At 33.5% G+C, this 13436-nt stretch overlaps 1 protein-coding gene across 2 annotated transcripts in view; it reads right to left on the bottom strand.

Moving 5' to 3' along the window:
• Positions 1-2566: 2566 nt before the first annotated feature.
• The window catches only part of LOC125067829 (furin-like protease 2), a 67072-nt gene continuing 56202 nt past the window's right edge, over positions 2567-13436 (bottom strand). For both annotated transcript variants that reach the window (XM_047676624.1, XM_047676625.1), the window contains exons 4-12: positions 13125-13259; positions 11454-11761; positions 9625-11385; positions 9437-9552; positions 9012-9129; positions 8385-8939; positions 7248-7348; positions 5767-5957; positions 2567-2929 (exon numbers count right to left, since the gene is read on the bottom strand). In XM_047676624.1, the coding sequence (XP_047532580.1) occupies positions 2774-2929; positions 5767-5957; positions 7248-7348; positions 8385-8939; positions 9012-9129; positions 9437-9552; positions 9625-11385; positions 11454-11761; positions 13125-13259 (3441 nt within the window). In that variant the 3' untranslated portion in view covers positions 2567-2773. The remainder of the gene's footprint in view (positions 2930-5766; positions 5958-7247; positions 7349-8384; positions 8940-9011; positions 9130-9436; positions 9553-9624; positions 11386-11453; positions 11762-13124; positions 13260-13436) is intronic.

Raw genomic sequence — 13436 nt, forward strand, 5'->3', positions numbered from 1 at the left:
TTTACTAAAGCTTATTATTTCTGTATTATTCAGTTTTTATGATATTAAGTCGTTGGTGGGTCACCCGACGTTGGAGGGGTGACATGCGCGAGGGCTGCGCGCATTACTGGACAGTATTTAGACACGCAGCGTGACTTTATTATTACTTTATATATAATTCTAAAGTAAAAGTAGCCTAAGTTACTCCTTATTACATCAGCTATCTTCCAGTGAATGCCCTGTCAATGTCGGTCCAGCCGTTCCAGAGATTACCTGGCACAAACAGACATACAGAAAGACAAAAATTGTAAAAATTGTTATTTCGGTATATGTACCGTGTATACATTTATAGCAGTTTAGTAAAAATCGGTTATTTTAATATACAGAGAATTTTATTATACGTATAGATTATTTAAACTTCATTATTTTATATATTTTTTATTAAGACGGTATTTTAATCGTTTCAACCAGATGTACCAAAACAAATTTCGTTTTATTGTTAAGCTCGTATGTTAGAAATTCGTTACTTGGTTTATAATTATAAAGGTGACCAAAAATTTTTAAGTTTCATAGACAGCCTACCGCCAAAAAGTAATATTTAATTTTCTTTTGAGCCGGTTTGAAGTAAATGAGCCAGTGTAACTACAAGCACAACGGACGTAACGTGTTAGTTTTTAAATTTACATTGGCGATTGGCAGTATTGACCATCAACCATCAGGTGACATTCATCCATTCGCAAGCCTATTTTATCAACTTAAGGAATGGTGAAAATTTCTTACGACACCAATACCCTTGGGCTGAGGTGACCACTTACTGTCATGTGGTCCATTCGCCCGACAGCCAACAACCAGCCAATATTATTAATTAAAGAAATTAAAAAAACACTCAAAGTACTTTCGATAATACTTCAGAAAAAACTTCTTTCTAAACAAAATTACAATATCAGTTCCTAATTGTATAAAGTGGCTCAGTATTGGAAGTATAATATATCAGAAAATCTACGTTCAGCGCTCGCCATCTGTCAACATAAGTTTCCTCCCTTGGGCTTATTCATTCATCATTCCCCTGTTACGTTTCGTTCGCTTCGAGGACTCACCTGTCAAAACTCCAGTCCATCTGTTGTTTATGATGTCCAATCTCAGGAGTTGGAATGAGTGTTTGGTGTTCTTCATTTATTTATTAGGAACGTTCGTTTCGTTGATACTTCGCTTTAAAATATATTAGAAAGTTTTGCCATCAATTGTTATTCTCAATTCTCTCAATCATTTTTAATGATGATAAATATTATTTGAATATTGGATTAAAGATGAAACTAGGTATTTAATCCACCAACCCACACTGAAGTATCGTGAAATATGCTCCGAAGATTCACCACAAAAGAAGAGGAGGCGATAGCCGAGCAGTCATCGAAAACGTATTAAAAATGAAGAAATTAATTATGTATAACAAAAAAAGATATTTATGTTTCGTATAATGTACTTGTATAACAAAGAAAGGATACGTCGGTAGTTCGAAAATAGGATTGTTATATAAATGAAATAAAACAAACGAATGCTCGTCATAAAAACCATCAATATATTTACAACGTAATTATTTACATATTTACACAACACGAAACAAAGCTTACATTATAATTGGTTTAGACTATTTACACCATTCAATTTTCAATTATTTTTTTTCAACATTGTACAGTCAGCTGCAATAAATACTTACGAAAAATCTAATACAGTTAACTTTACTGGCAATTTAAACCATTTAGAATAAAATAGACATATCATATATCTTTGGAATACATATAACCTGTTTCTCCTTCCACTTTTAACTGGTCACTTCTATCTATTTATTACATTTTAGTAATTGAAAACCGTTTTATTTATAGATTTTTAATAATGTCACTTTTATTCTAACGGTACTTTATTCATTTTTGCATTTCTTGTAAATATCTTAACAAAAACATATACATTAAGAATTTTAAGCGGTGCTCATATTTATCTATGAATATATTTTCGTATATTTTAATAAAAAAATAAAAAAGGCTTATCGTTAAAATAATGAATATTTAATTGAACATTCATATGAGATATCCCTACACGTATGAAGAGAAAAAGAAAATTTTTAATGAATTTAAAATTAAACACAATTGAATAATTCATAATTTAAAAATAATTTAAATCAAAAACAAAGAAATTTCTCTAAAAAATTGTAAGCTTCAGACTCGCGTTTAAAATGTAATCTACCGTGGCGGGAATATTAATTTTTTAACATCCTTTTTATATCCAAGTCAGATCATAATTAAAAAAGATAAGGAAATATTTCATATTTAATGATTTCCTTAATACATTAGTAATTGTATTAAATTCGTAAATAATTCAACTCACATTGTATTAAACACCACATTTTCTATTGCTTTAAAGCAACATATTTTTTTATTTTGCAACCACATTGACATACAGAATATAAATAAAACATTCTATTAAAAAGATTTTTTTTTAAATTATATAATATACAAAGTCATTTCACTTAGCAACATACAAATATATTTTGCTTATAGTTAACATATAGATCAAAATACCAGTTATAATTGAAGATACGCAGTCAATATTAAGATTCGATTTAATTAATAAAAAATTCGTACATTAAAAAATTCAACACATAATATTCGCCAATTTTTTTTAAAATAATTACGGCCTTTGAGTAACTTTATATACATAATAAAAGGTACCTATAGAATCTTCTATATATCAGTCTGCAATGTAAATTTATTCTAAACGTATTGACTTAAGGTTTAAGTTGCTATGTTGGTTCTTCTCTCACGTGGTTTTCGCTTGGTTTGATTCTCAAAGCGGTGTGTGCCAAACTTACTGATGTGTAGTCTTCATCTACGGATGTTAGTTGTGAATAAATTGTCCTAGGAAATACTTTAAGATGCTTGCGTCTTTTTGATCTGAACTGCAAACAAAATTTATTTATTAACATAAAACAAATTTAAGCCTTTCATTTTGGGTCACCTTGCCTGTTCACCAACCAATATCATAGTAAAAATATTAAGTATAATGTGTCATAGCAAATACAGCACGAATATCAGAAGATATATTCACAGAACTTCTATGAGCTCTGAAAATTAATCGCGTTTATGCTTTGATTACTCACTGAGGATAATCAGCACTTGTGAACGTCACTGTAAAGTCGTAACCTTTCTCTACATAAGTATGTATTAAAGAAAATATACTATACATATGTGTATGCAAGAGTAACTGTTGCCCGCGGCTTCGCTCGCATAGGGGTTGGACATTCGAAATTTAATAAAATTCGGTTCATTGTTTTGATCGTGAAAGCGTGAAAAACATACAGACAAACATAATTACTTTCGCATTTATAATATTAGTATAGATATGGACAAAATTACGTTACTGTATGTTTGTATAAAACTTGAGTAATATATTATGATTACGCTTTACTACTACGAGCCTCCCCAAAGTTCGAAGTGTGTATTTTAAGTAATTTTATATATTTCATATATTTGTAACAAAACAAAAAATACCCTGACAACCGATTGCAGCCTATTAAATCTACGCCACCCATGGACAAACAAACTTCATTAAAATTGTCCGAGATGCTAAAGAGAATTTCATATACACACGTATAAGACAATTAGGTATATATGAAGGTAACCTTTTCAATAACTGAATTTAATTGCATCGGGAGATTCGTGATTTTACATTTTCTAATAAAAAGATTGCTTTATACATTAGGCTATATGTTTATAAAAAATCGCATCGGAAAATGTAAAACGCTTTAAATAATAAATTGCAACATAATGTAGCTAACATTAAACATGTTAAAATTTAATTATTTCGTATACACATGTAACCTCATTTTTATTCATAGGCTCACAAAATATATGAACAACAAACCAAAACCGTGAACCGGAGCCGTATGCACAATTTCCGTAAAAGTTTGTAATTGTTATAAGCATTCTGAATTTTAGGAGAAATAAATATGTAAGTTTTATCTGGGGTTAAGGCAATGTGGTCACGGTTGTATGCGAAAGTAATCCCGTGACGCTCCTCGAAGAGACGGAGGCTACCGCTGGTTTTTAGTGGGTATTCCCACATGCGAGACCCAGATACCCCTTCACGTGACGGAAATTCGTAACGAATCTTTCCAGTGAGAACAAAAAAAAGGGAAATGTGACAGATGATTTGATGGCACCAATCCATCAATTATTCTACCAAGCAGCGATTGTTGTCATTCGATTTGAAGATCTATTGACCTGTAGATGATTAATTACAGCCCGGATTATAACGTCTCAAATCGGTCGGTCAGATCAGCTAGAGGCACATTGACGGTGTAAGAAATATTTACCCTAACTACTGAGTTTCTTGGTGATTCTTGATGGAATCTATATTCCGAAACGGTGGGAGATATTGATTTAATATAATCCTGTAATTCTAAGGCGCCTGTAAAAGCCTTCTTGAATAATATATTTTATTTTTAATACAATATATATATGGATGACCATAAATTTGATCAGATGTCTTTCTATAATAATAAATTAAATTAAATAAAGTATATTATTCCCAAAGAATTCCTAAGCTACTTTACGATCTGTTCAAGGAAACGAAACGGTTCTCGGATAGTAAAACTTATAATCCTAAGTAAGCAGACACCGCGAGAACTCGCTTGTTCCACTTTATTATTAAGTTTAAGTATAGTTAAATTAGCATATAATATAAATATCTATATCGTATTTGTGGCGTCTAGCTACTTGCTAGACAGGTTTGCTCAAAGACTTAACTTTGTGCGAGCCTGTCTGGGTTGGTACCACCATTCACCAACCACTCATCATATTTTCTATCATCAGGCAGCAATATTGAATATTGTTGTCATGTGTGTATGATTATGTGAGTAATGAGCCAGTATAACTAGAATCACACACATATAAGGGACTTGAGGAATTGTTAAAATTTACTACGGTGCCACTGTTTATGGGCAGTCACTGTCAGAAGGATTAGCCCGTTCGTCTGTTATAAAAAATATACTACTTCTAGACCAATCAACGGATTTTGATACGATTTTCGCTAATAGACAGAGAAATAAACCAAAAAGGTTTTAAAATATAATTTGTAAGTATTTTGTACAAAATGGCTGAACTATAAACTTACATGACTAGTGATGAAATAAACCTTAGGAGATTAAAAAAATATGTGCTACAAAATTGTACGTCCTATACAAGCCTAATAAGTCTGCGTTCTAAGTTTCTATCTTTTAAGGATTCATTAAAAAAGCTATAGGTTTTTAAGTGTAGTATATAAGGATAAAAATCGGTCGCTTCGAAACGGACAACTCGCTATGATAATAAAATGTTACTCTTAGCAGTTAAAATGTTTTTATTTTGACAAGTGGAAATATTCATAAGGTGTCTCATTTCTTCCAAAACTTACGGGTTTGAATCCTGGAATTGAATATTAATTTTTAAAACGTCCAATGATGCGTTTTTAATTTTCATCAAAATCGTCCGCTAAGCTTTGAATATTTTTGCTATTTCTCATAGTTTCGAATTTGGCCATCCAAGCTCAGTTGAAAAATTCTGAACTTCTGCTGAACGGCTGGATATATTTCAATGAATTTTAGAAAGTGTGTTTTAGTTTTGACTTAGATTGGACCCAGTAGGTGGCGCTGCTATCGAGTCTCGATATATTTTTAATTAAATATATAAAACAAAGACACATAATTGTCCATTGCACCACATTAAAAGCTAATCAATCATTAATCAATAGACATACCCTCAGAGCGATCATCGCGATAGATATGAGAACAACTGTCGCTCCTACACTCAAAATGATCAATAAATCACGATCACGAAGTATATTCCCCGTGTCCTTTGCGTCGTCCACAAAAAAAGACGCAGTCATACGAGCCCCTATGTTCTCCGCAATGCGCCTCTTACCAGCTGAAGATTCATTGAGGCAACCACCTAAAAAGATTTTTAAAGTTACAGTCGAAGTAATCCAAGAAACATGCATCTAAGGTTTTGTGGTTACTGATACACCTAAAAAAGGCTTAAATAAAATAATATTTATATCTTTTTAGTATATATACTAAAAAGTTTGAAAACGACTTAATATGTTTTAAGTAAGTTTATTTTTCAAAAGAACAAAGTTCACTAACATGAGGTAAATATAATATAGTTAGGATACATTTTAAGTTGTAGTCACTTATAAAATTAGATTTGGTAAATAATTAATCAAAGTGAATTTTACAATATTGTATTATTTTACTTGAATTTTATTAAAGATTTTTCATTAAAGATATCCTTTGGAAAGGCGACGTACAGTGCGCCGCAAATTGTATTTTAATATCATATTGACTCTAGTCTTTCGTAATTTTATTTCGTGTTTATTTTTAGTAATTTAAAAATTAGATTAAAATAGAATATAAAATTTTTAACCATTTTAATAATTACACTAATTTATAATTTTTTTTATAAACCAAGTAAAAAGTTAGTTGATTTAATATAAGAATGGCATTTTATTTCGTCGATAGCATAATCGATCAACCGTATAGTTTTTTGCTCGAGTCACAACGCGCAAACGTGTGTGCTCTAATCTCGACATGAGAAAAAATAATTCACAACTAGAGATAAAATTATAATGCTATTATATAAAAGAAAATAATTTGATATATTCTTGCAATTAAACAAATATGTCCCGCCCTCTATTTAAAATAAACGCAATATTTTGAAAGATCCATTTGAATAAGTTTCCATTGATCCTTAGTACGATCCTTATTGCTTGTTGTTACTGAACAAATAACCCAATTAAAGATTTTCATTAAAATTAATGGATTTTATAGGTTTCTTGTGTAAAAGTCACATATTACATTTTTAATGTATTTATTTGTTATAATACTTCTTTAATTCTATACAAATAATTTCGGCACAAGAGTTTTGTCGTAAAAATCTGCCTCGATGTAATTATAACTGGACAATCTAAGTAAAAATTAAATATTTTGTAATTAGCCAATAGGCTTTTTAGTTTGTATTTTTGACACGGTCTTTCAAATTACTTCATACCAATTTTTATTCTGAAGAAATCCAACTTGGCACGTTGCAGCCGCATTAATAGTATCATGGACATATCGTCCATTATTATGTCAAAACGGAATATATAACTCTTTAAATAGTACTTTATTATACGTATATAGAAAAAACGTCGATAAAAAATATATTTGCCAACAAAATGGAACTCGTATTATGTATACTCACCCACATCCCTATCGCAATGACAACAGTCGGATGATTGGTTTGTACTCAAATACAACGTAACCATGCTCTCTGTGCAACACGGCAGGCATTTGTGATTCACTCTGAAATAAAAAAGCGCTTCAGTAACTCCGCGTCTAAAACTTTTCTCTCGTTAATGCAAAGGAATTTTTAATTCGTCCGCTTCAAAGCGAACAATATCAGAGACTAAAAAAATGTCAACGGCTTTAATTGCTATAAATGATAATGCATTTTAATTATTATTTTATCATATGAATTATTTATTCTATGATATTAAACGTCAGACAAAATGTCTGAATATTTTAATATTAATACGTATTAAAATGTTCGTAAAATGGATGGAATAATTTTATTTACATAAGAAATATTTACATTGAGAATATCAATAAGTATATTTGAATAAAAAAAAAATAATGCAAAAATCTTGACCGTGTGGAACAGTAACTGGAATGATAGTAAAATTTCTCAATTGAATCGCAATTTTGATCTTCTTGGTGAAAAAATAGTCAGCCATTCGAGAACATAAAATGAGGTCATATATGTATGTTTTATAAAGGTTTTAAAGCACTAGTCATATTACAAGCTATACGCATGATACAAAATACTTTTCAAGTGTAAGATAATTTAGTTGATTGTCAAAATCTTTTTACTCAAATTTCTCAGAGAATAATAGGACGAAACATTTTATTATGCTTTTAAGAAAGTTATTTTAGATAAAAGTCACGACGAGGTATTAAATAATACTACATGTGACAAGTATAAAGTATTAGCATTTCATCTCTGACTCAATAACGCTGTTTTAAATTGGATCTTAACTAAAGCTTGATTAGTGACATTTAGCCTCAGCTAATAATATAGCTTAATCATTAAATTATTAGTGGTTTTCTACAAGCATAGTTTGATATTTTTATAGCATTTATTCCTAAATTGAAATAACTGTGAAGTGAAAGTGAAAGTGTGAATCGAGTTAACCGTGAAGCTTGATTAAGAAAATTAAGGATATTATTACTATTATCTAAAAATATTTAGAAAATAAAATTCAGAAATTTTATCGCTTTAAAACTGGTAATGGTACAGTAGATAAAGGTATAGTATATAGTATAGAGTTAAGTTACTTACCTATCTAAGCGCAATGGATGTGCACAAGTTACACAACTAGTAGGCCCAGGCCCAGAACAAGACCTGCAGGAATCATGACATGGACGGCATGTCCTCGTTCTAGGCTCATAATATTGAGAACTAAGGCACTCAACACATAACCCACTTTCTAAGGAGAAATGCGGTGGACAGGATGTACACCGTTGTGGTCCAGCACCATGACAGTCTTGGCAATAATGATGGCATCTTCTACAACTATCACCCCATGGGAAAAAATTCTGGGGACATTCTGGTCTACACTCTCCAGCTGCTAGCCTCCAATCTGGCGGACATAATGCACATTGATCTCTTCTTGGACCGGTACAGGTCTCACAGGATAAGTAGCATTTGGAGCAAGTTCCTTCATCAGGGTAATATCCAGGAGCGCATGTTGCCCGACATGTCCCAGATTGCAATCTCAAAGCACCCGCACACGCAGTACAATTTAACCTTGACACGCAATTCGTGCAAGTGTGAGGACATTTAGAACAACTTCCAGCTGTCTGATAAAAACCTTGTCCACATTCCGCAACGCATCTAAAACAAAACGCTTGTTAGGTGAATTCCCAAAATGGTTACAAAAGATCCGTGTTAATAAAGTGCCCTTACCTCGATCCCTGCAATAACAACGGGCTTGAACAAGATAAACAGTCCCACTCATTTGGTCCGCTACATTTCTCACAAGTGGAATGACAATTTTTGCAACGCCCTCCTTCATAATATTCGTCTGTAAATAAAGACTTTTTAAACAAAGGACTCAGACGATGCGACATAAAAGCTTCGGTATCTGTTAAATTGACATTTTTCAACGCCCGTTCGCGCTCATATAAAAATCCTTTGTAAGGCTTTGTGTGTCATTTCATTCATTTTCTTGTAAATCATAAAAGAAATATGACAACAAAACACCAAAAAGCTGATTACGAGTATGGGAACAAAGGTTTTAATCATTCATAATTCTTTCCTTTATCTAAAAAAAAAAGTGGTAGAATAATAAAATATATTTATTTCGTGATGCCTTGCAAAAATTAACTTACTGGTATCGCATTTATCATTTCCATTCGGCTGGCAGTTTCCTCTTTTAGTAAGAATCCATTTCTCTTGGCAAACAGAACAAATTGCGTATGTACAAATTAAACATCCAATCGGGCACCTAAAACAACATTTTCTCTTTAAAAATGGTAATGGTCGAAAATAAAACAAATAAAGCTGGATTAATACTTACGGTATGCATTCTCTCTTTTGAATGTCCGCGTAATTCCCGGCGGGACATTTAGATAAACAACGACCTTTAAACGCATAATCTCCAATTCGGCACGATATACACGATGTTTCACTTGGCCCGTTACAAGATTCGCATGATTCGTGGCATTGCATACAACCGAAGTTTTCGTTTTGATATGTACCAGGAGGACAAATAGCTAAACATGATCCATTATGTAGAACATAGCTATGAACACATGAAGAACACATGTCCGCCTTTTCCGAGCAGGTATCGCAATGCTCAGCACAGGGAAAGCAAGCATTAGCATCTTGATCTTCATAATAACCATCAGGACATTGCTGGAGGCATACAGCTAGGTCGACAACAAGTAAATGTGCAGGAGCACAAGTAAGGCAAGAATCTTGGCCAGCTCCAGCGCAAGTTTCGCATGACTCGTGACAAGGCCAACACACACCGCCTTGATTTACGAAACTTCTCGGTGGACATCTTGACACGCATGAATTATCTAAACGGTAATGCTTACATGCGACACACTGAGTTGGCCCCTTTCCATAACAACCTTGCGAATCACATTCAGGATCGCACATCCTCTGCACTTGCTTATCATTAGCATCCGCTAAAACGTTTTTTCTCTGGGCCGATGGAATATTTTTCGTATAGCTACGCCTATCCGAAACGCCAAGTTCGATTTCATTGAGAAATTGCGAATATTCAGACGCGTCATAAATGTCATTAATGTGATAGGTTTTTTCATCTTGTTGAACATTAATCGAGTTGAAATAACTTTTATTTTGCAATCGTATCGGATTCGTGGCTGTTCCGTAAAAAATAAGCTGCCATTTTTTCAACACACCCGGTTGGGTGACGTGATTATTTCCCGCGTTTATTATTTGAAGTGTCCATCGACCCTCGGCGTTTTCACCCCAAAAATGTACGCTTAAAAAAGGCCAGTCATCAAAGTTGGAACTAGTCGCATCGTGAGTTCTCTCGAATAATAAGGTGGACGTAGTTCCCATTGGCGAAGTAAGCAGTATCCGTAAATTTCCTCTTGGAAAAAAGCTTAGTGAAATTTTACATTGAACATGTTCCAAAAATCTGACCTCGTTCATTGTGCCACTACAGCCATTTACGTCCATGTGAACGGATATTGTATAGCCAAAAGAAGTTTCAATAGACCTGTCTTCATTTATTTCTTGTGACTTACATATATGTTGCGGCGGTACATTTACCCATTGTTCCGCTAGTGAGACCATTTGACCTGCGTCCATGAGTCCATAACCAAATTTATGGCTTACTTTTCGTTTTACTCCATTAACAATCCACCCTTCCTCTTTTTCTAATGGCTGTGATCTGGATGTCATTACGATCAGATGTTGCATATCCCGCCATGTCAATAATGAGTTAGCTTCTAATGAGAGTGCACAAATTCCGGCTGCTAATGGTGCAGATGCTGACGTACCTGTGTGGTCAACTGTGCAAATATGATCTGGCCGTAATTGAACATCCATATCGACAGTTGCAACACTTTTATCTCTGCCAGGGGTACCCGAACTATAAGTCGAGGCTAAAGTAGACGAACATTCTTCTAAATACCAAGGTTTATAACCACCTTGAGTAGCACTAGATATTGATATCGTAAATATACTATTAGCGTAACCATCACAGTTACAGGAATCGGTATGCCTTCCACCGTTTCCCGATGCCCATATAAAAATAGAACCTTTTCCTCCCCTGCCATTTGTGACTCCATTTATAAAAGCCCTGAAACAAAAAGTCGTTTTTAATGAGCTCGCCTCTAGCTATCTCTTTCAATCGCAGTTAGACAATACCTTCTAGCTAAGGGGCCAGGTCCGTCGACGGTTTTTCCGTCGTCCTCGGGTCCCCAGGAAGCGCTATAAATGTCTATGTGGTGAGTATTGAATCCGAGCGCTTTAGCTTCCACTGCATCGTTAACTAGGCCATCCAGCATTCTCACGCCTCCTATGCTAGCATTGTATGCGATGCCTACACCACAATATTTGTTATAGGCAACCGCAGCGACTTCGCCGGCACAACGGGTGCCATGTTTATTATCGCCATTGTCCTGCGGCGTGGGATCGGTGTCATTTCCATTTATATCTGTCGAAGCAGCAGGATCCTGAACAATATTAAATTTCATTAAAAAAAACGTGAATAAAAATAAATTACAATTAATTTTTAATGTACATAATATAACACTTAAAAAAATATTATATTCTATCAATAAGAAAATTGCAAAATATGTAGGTGTATCAAGGTATGAAAAATAGTCTAAACGGAATTTTGTTACCCAAAAAAACATATGAATTTATCTAAAAGCGTTTAATTAATTTAAAGACCAATCATCACTAAATATTATTATAATATCATTAGCATTAGCATTAGCAGCCCGTAAATGTCCCACTGCTGGGATAAAGGCCTCCTCTCCCTTTGAGGAGAAGGTTTGGAGCATATTCCACCACGCTGCTCCAATGCGGGTTGGCGGAATACACATGTGGCAGAATTTCGTTGAAATTAGACACATGCAGGTTTCCTTACGATGTTTTCCTTCACCGCCGAGCACGAGATGAATTGTAAACACAAATTAAGCACATAAAATTTCAGTGGTGCCTGCCTGGGTTTGAACCCGAAATCATCGGTTAAGATGCACGCGTTCTAGCCACTGGGCCATCTCGGCTCATTATTATACATATATTACATACATTATGATATTATAATTCGATAATAAATAATCGAATTATAATATCATAATAACGAAAACAATAAAATCCAGCAGCTTTGTACATAGTAATCGATACTGAAACCGCAAATGTATCTAGAAATCCCTTGCAAGCAATGAAACTTAAGTAGTATGGGGAGAACTGGCCCACCCTACACATTACATAAATGAAGAAGCCACTAGTGTTCTAACGTTAACTATCCCATAAAATTGGCTTCTGTTTCTGAAGCGAGAGAAAATTTGTAACGAAAATTACACTATTAAACTTTTCATGCTGGAATAAACTGAAGAGTCATTTTTGTAACTTTTTGGCTTTGATAGCACAAATTTAACTAAAACCTTTTTTAAGTAGGATGTTCTACGTACATATGTTTAATGTAATTTTCTAAATTTATAACATTTCTTTAATATACAGTAGATATAATATATTATAGTCGCTTTTTATATACATTTTGAGACAGTAAACGACACATAATATAACTACCGCTATGAATTTATTATCATTAGGGCAAAAACTACCTTAAGGCTTGATAGTGTTGAGTATTGAGTTCTCATTGAACTAATTTAGCTTTGCCTTGAAGCACTTATGAACCCAATGAAACTTCTCTTAAATTGTCATTTGTTATTAATTAGTTAAAAATATTAATTTGTATGCATCTTAATAATAAGTTAATTATTAATAATCTTTTCATCATCACCAATAAAAATCATATCAAAAATTTAATTCCGTTTCTAAACAATAATATTAATAAAAACCACTTACGTAATTCTGCAAAAGATCCGGGTGGTTGGGTTGAATGCCGTCATCCAGTATCGTTATAACGACCCCCTTTCCCGTGTAACCCTTGCGCCAAGCGATACCGACGTTCATGTCCAGGCCATCTGCGGCGCCGCCGTTCTGCAAAACACATCTCATTAGCAACAGTTGGTGCTTGTGATTATACAAATTATGAAACATTTAGGACTTCGCCTGAAATGAGACTAGAGACGATGTTGAAAATCTTGCAAATGCTTGGGTATTTTAAAACAGTGTTCCTTATAAACGTCATCATCATAGACGTTTCTTGTGGCATTT

Source organism: Vanessa atalanta, chromosome 12 (assembly GCF_905147765.1).
Source record: "Vanessa atalanta chromosome 12, ilVanAtal1.2, whole genome shotgun sequence".
Taxonomy (NCBI): domain Eukaryota; kingdom Metazoa; phylum Arthropoda; class Insecta; order Lepidoptera; family Nymphalidae; genus Vanessa; species Vanessa atalanta.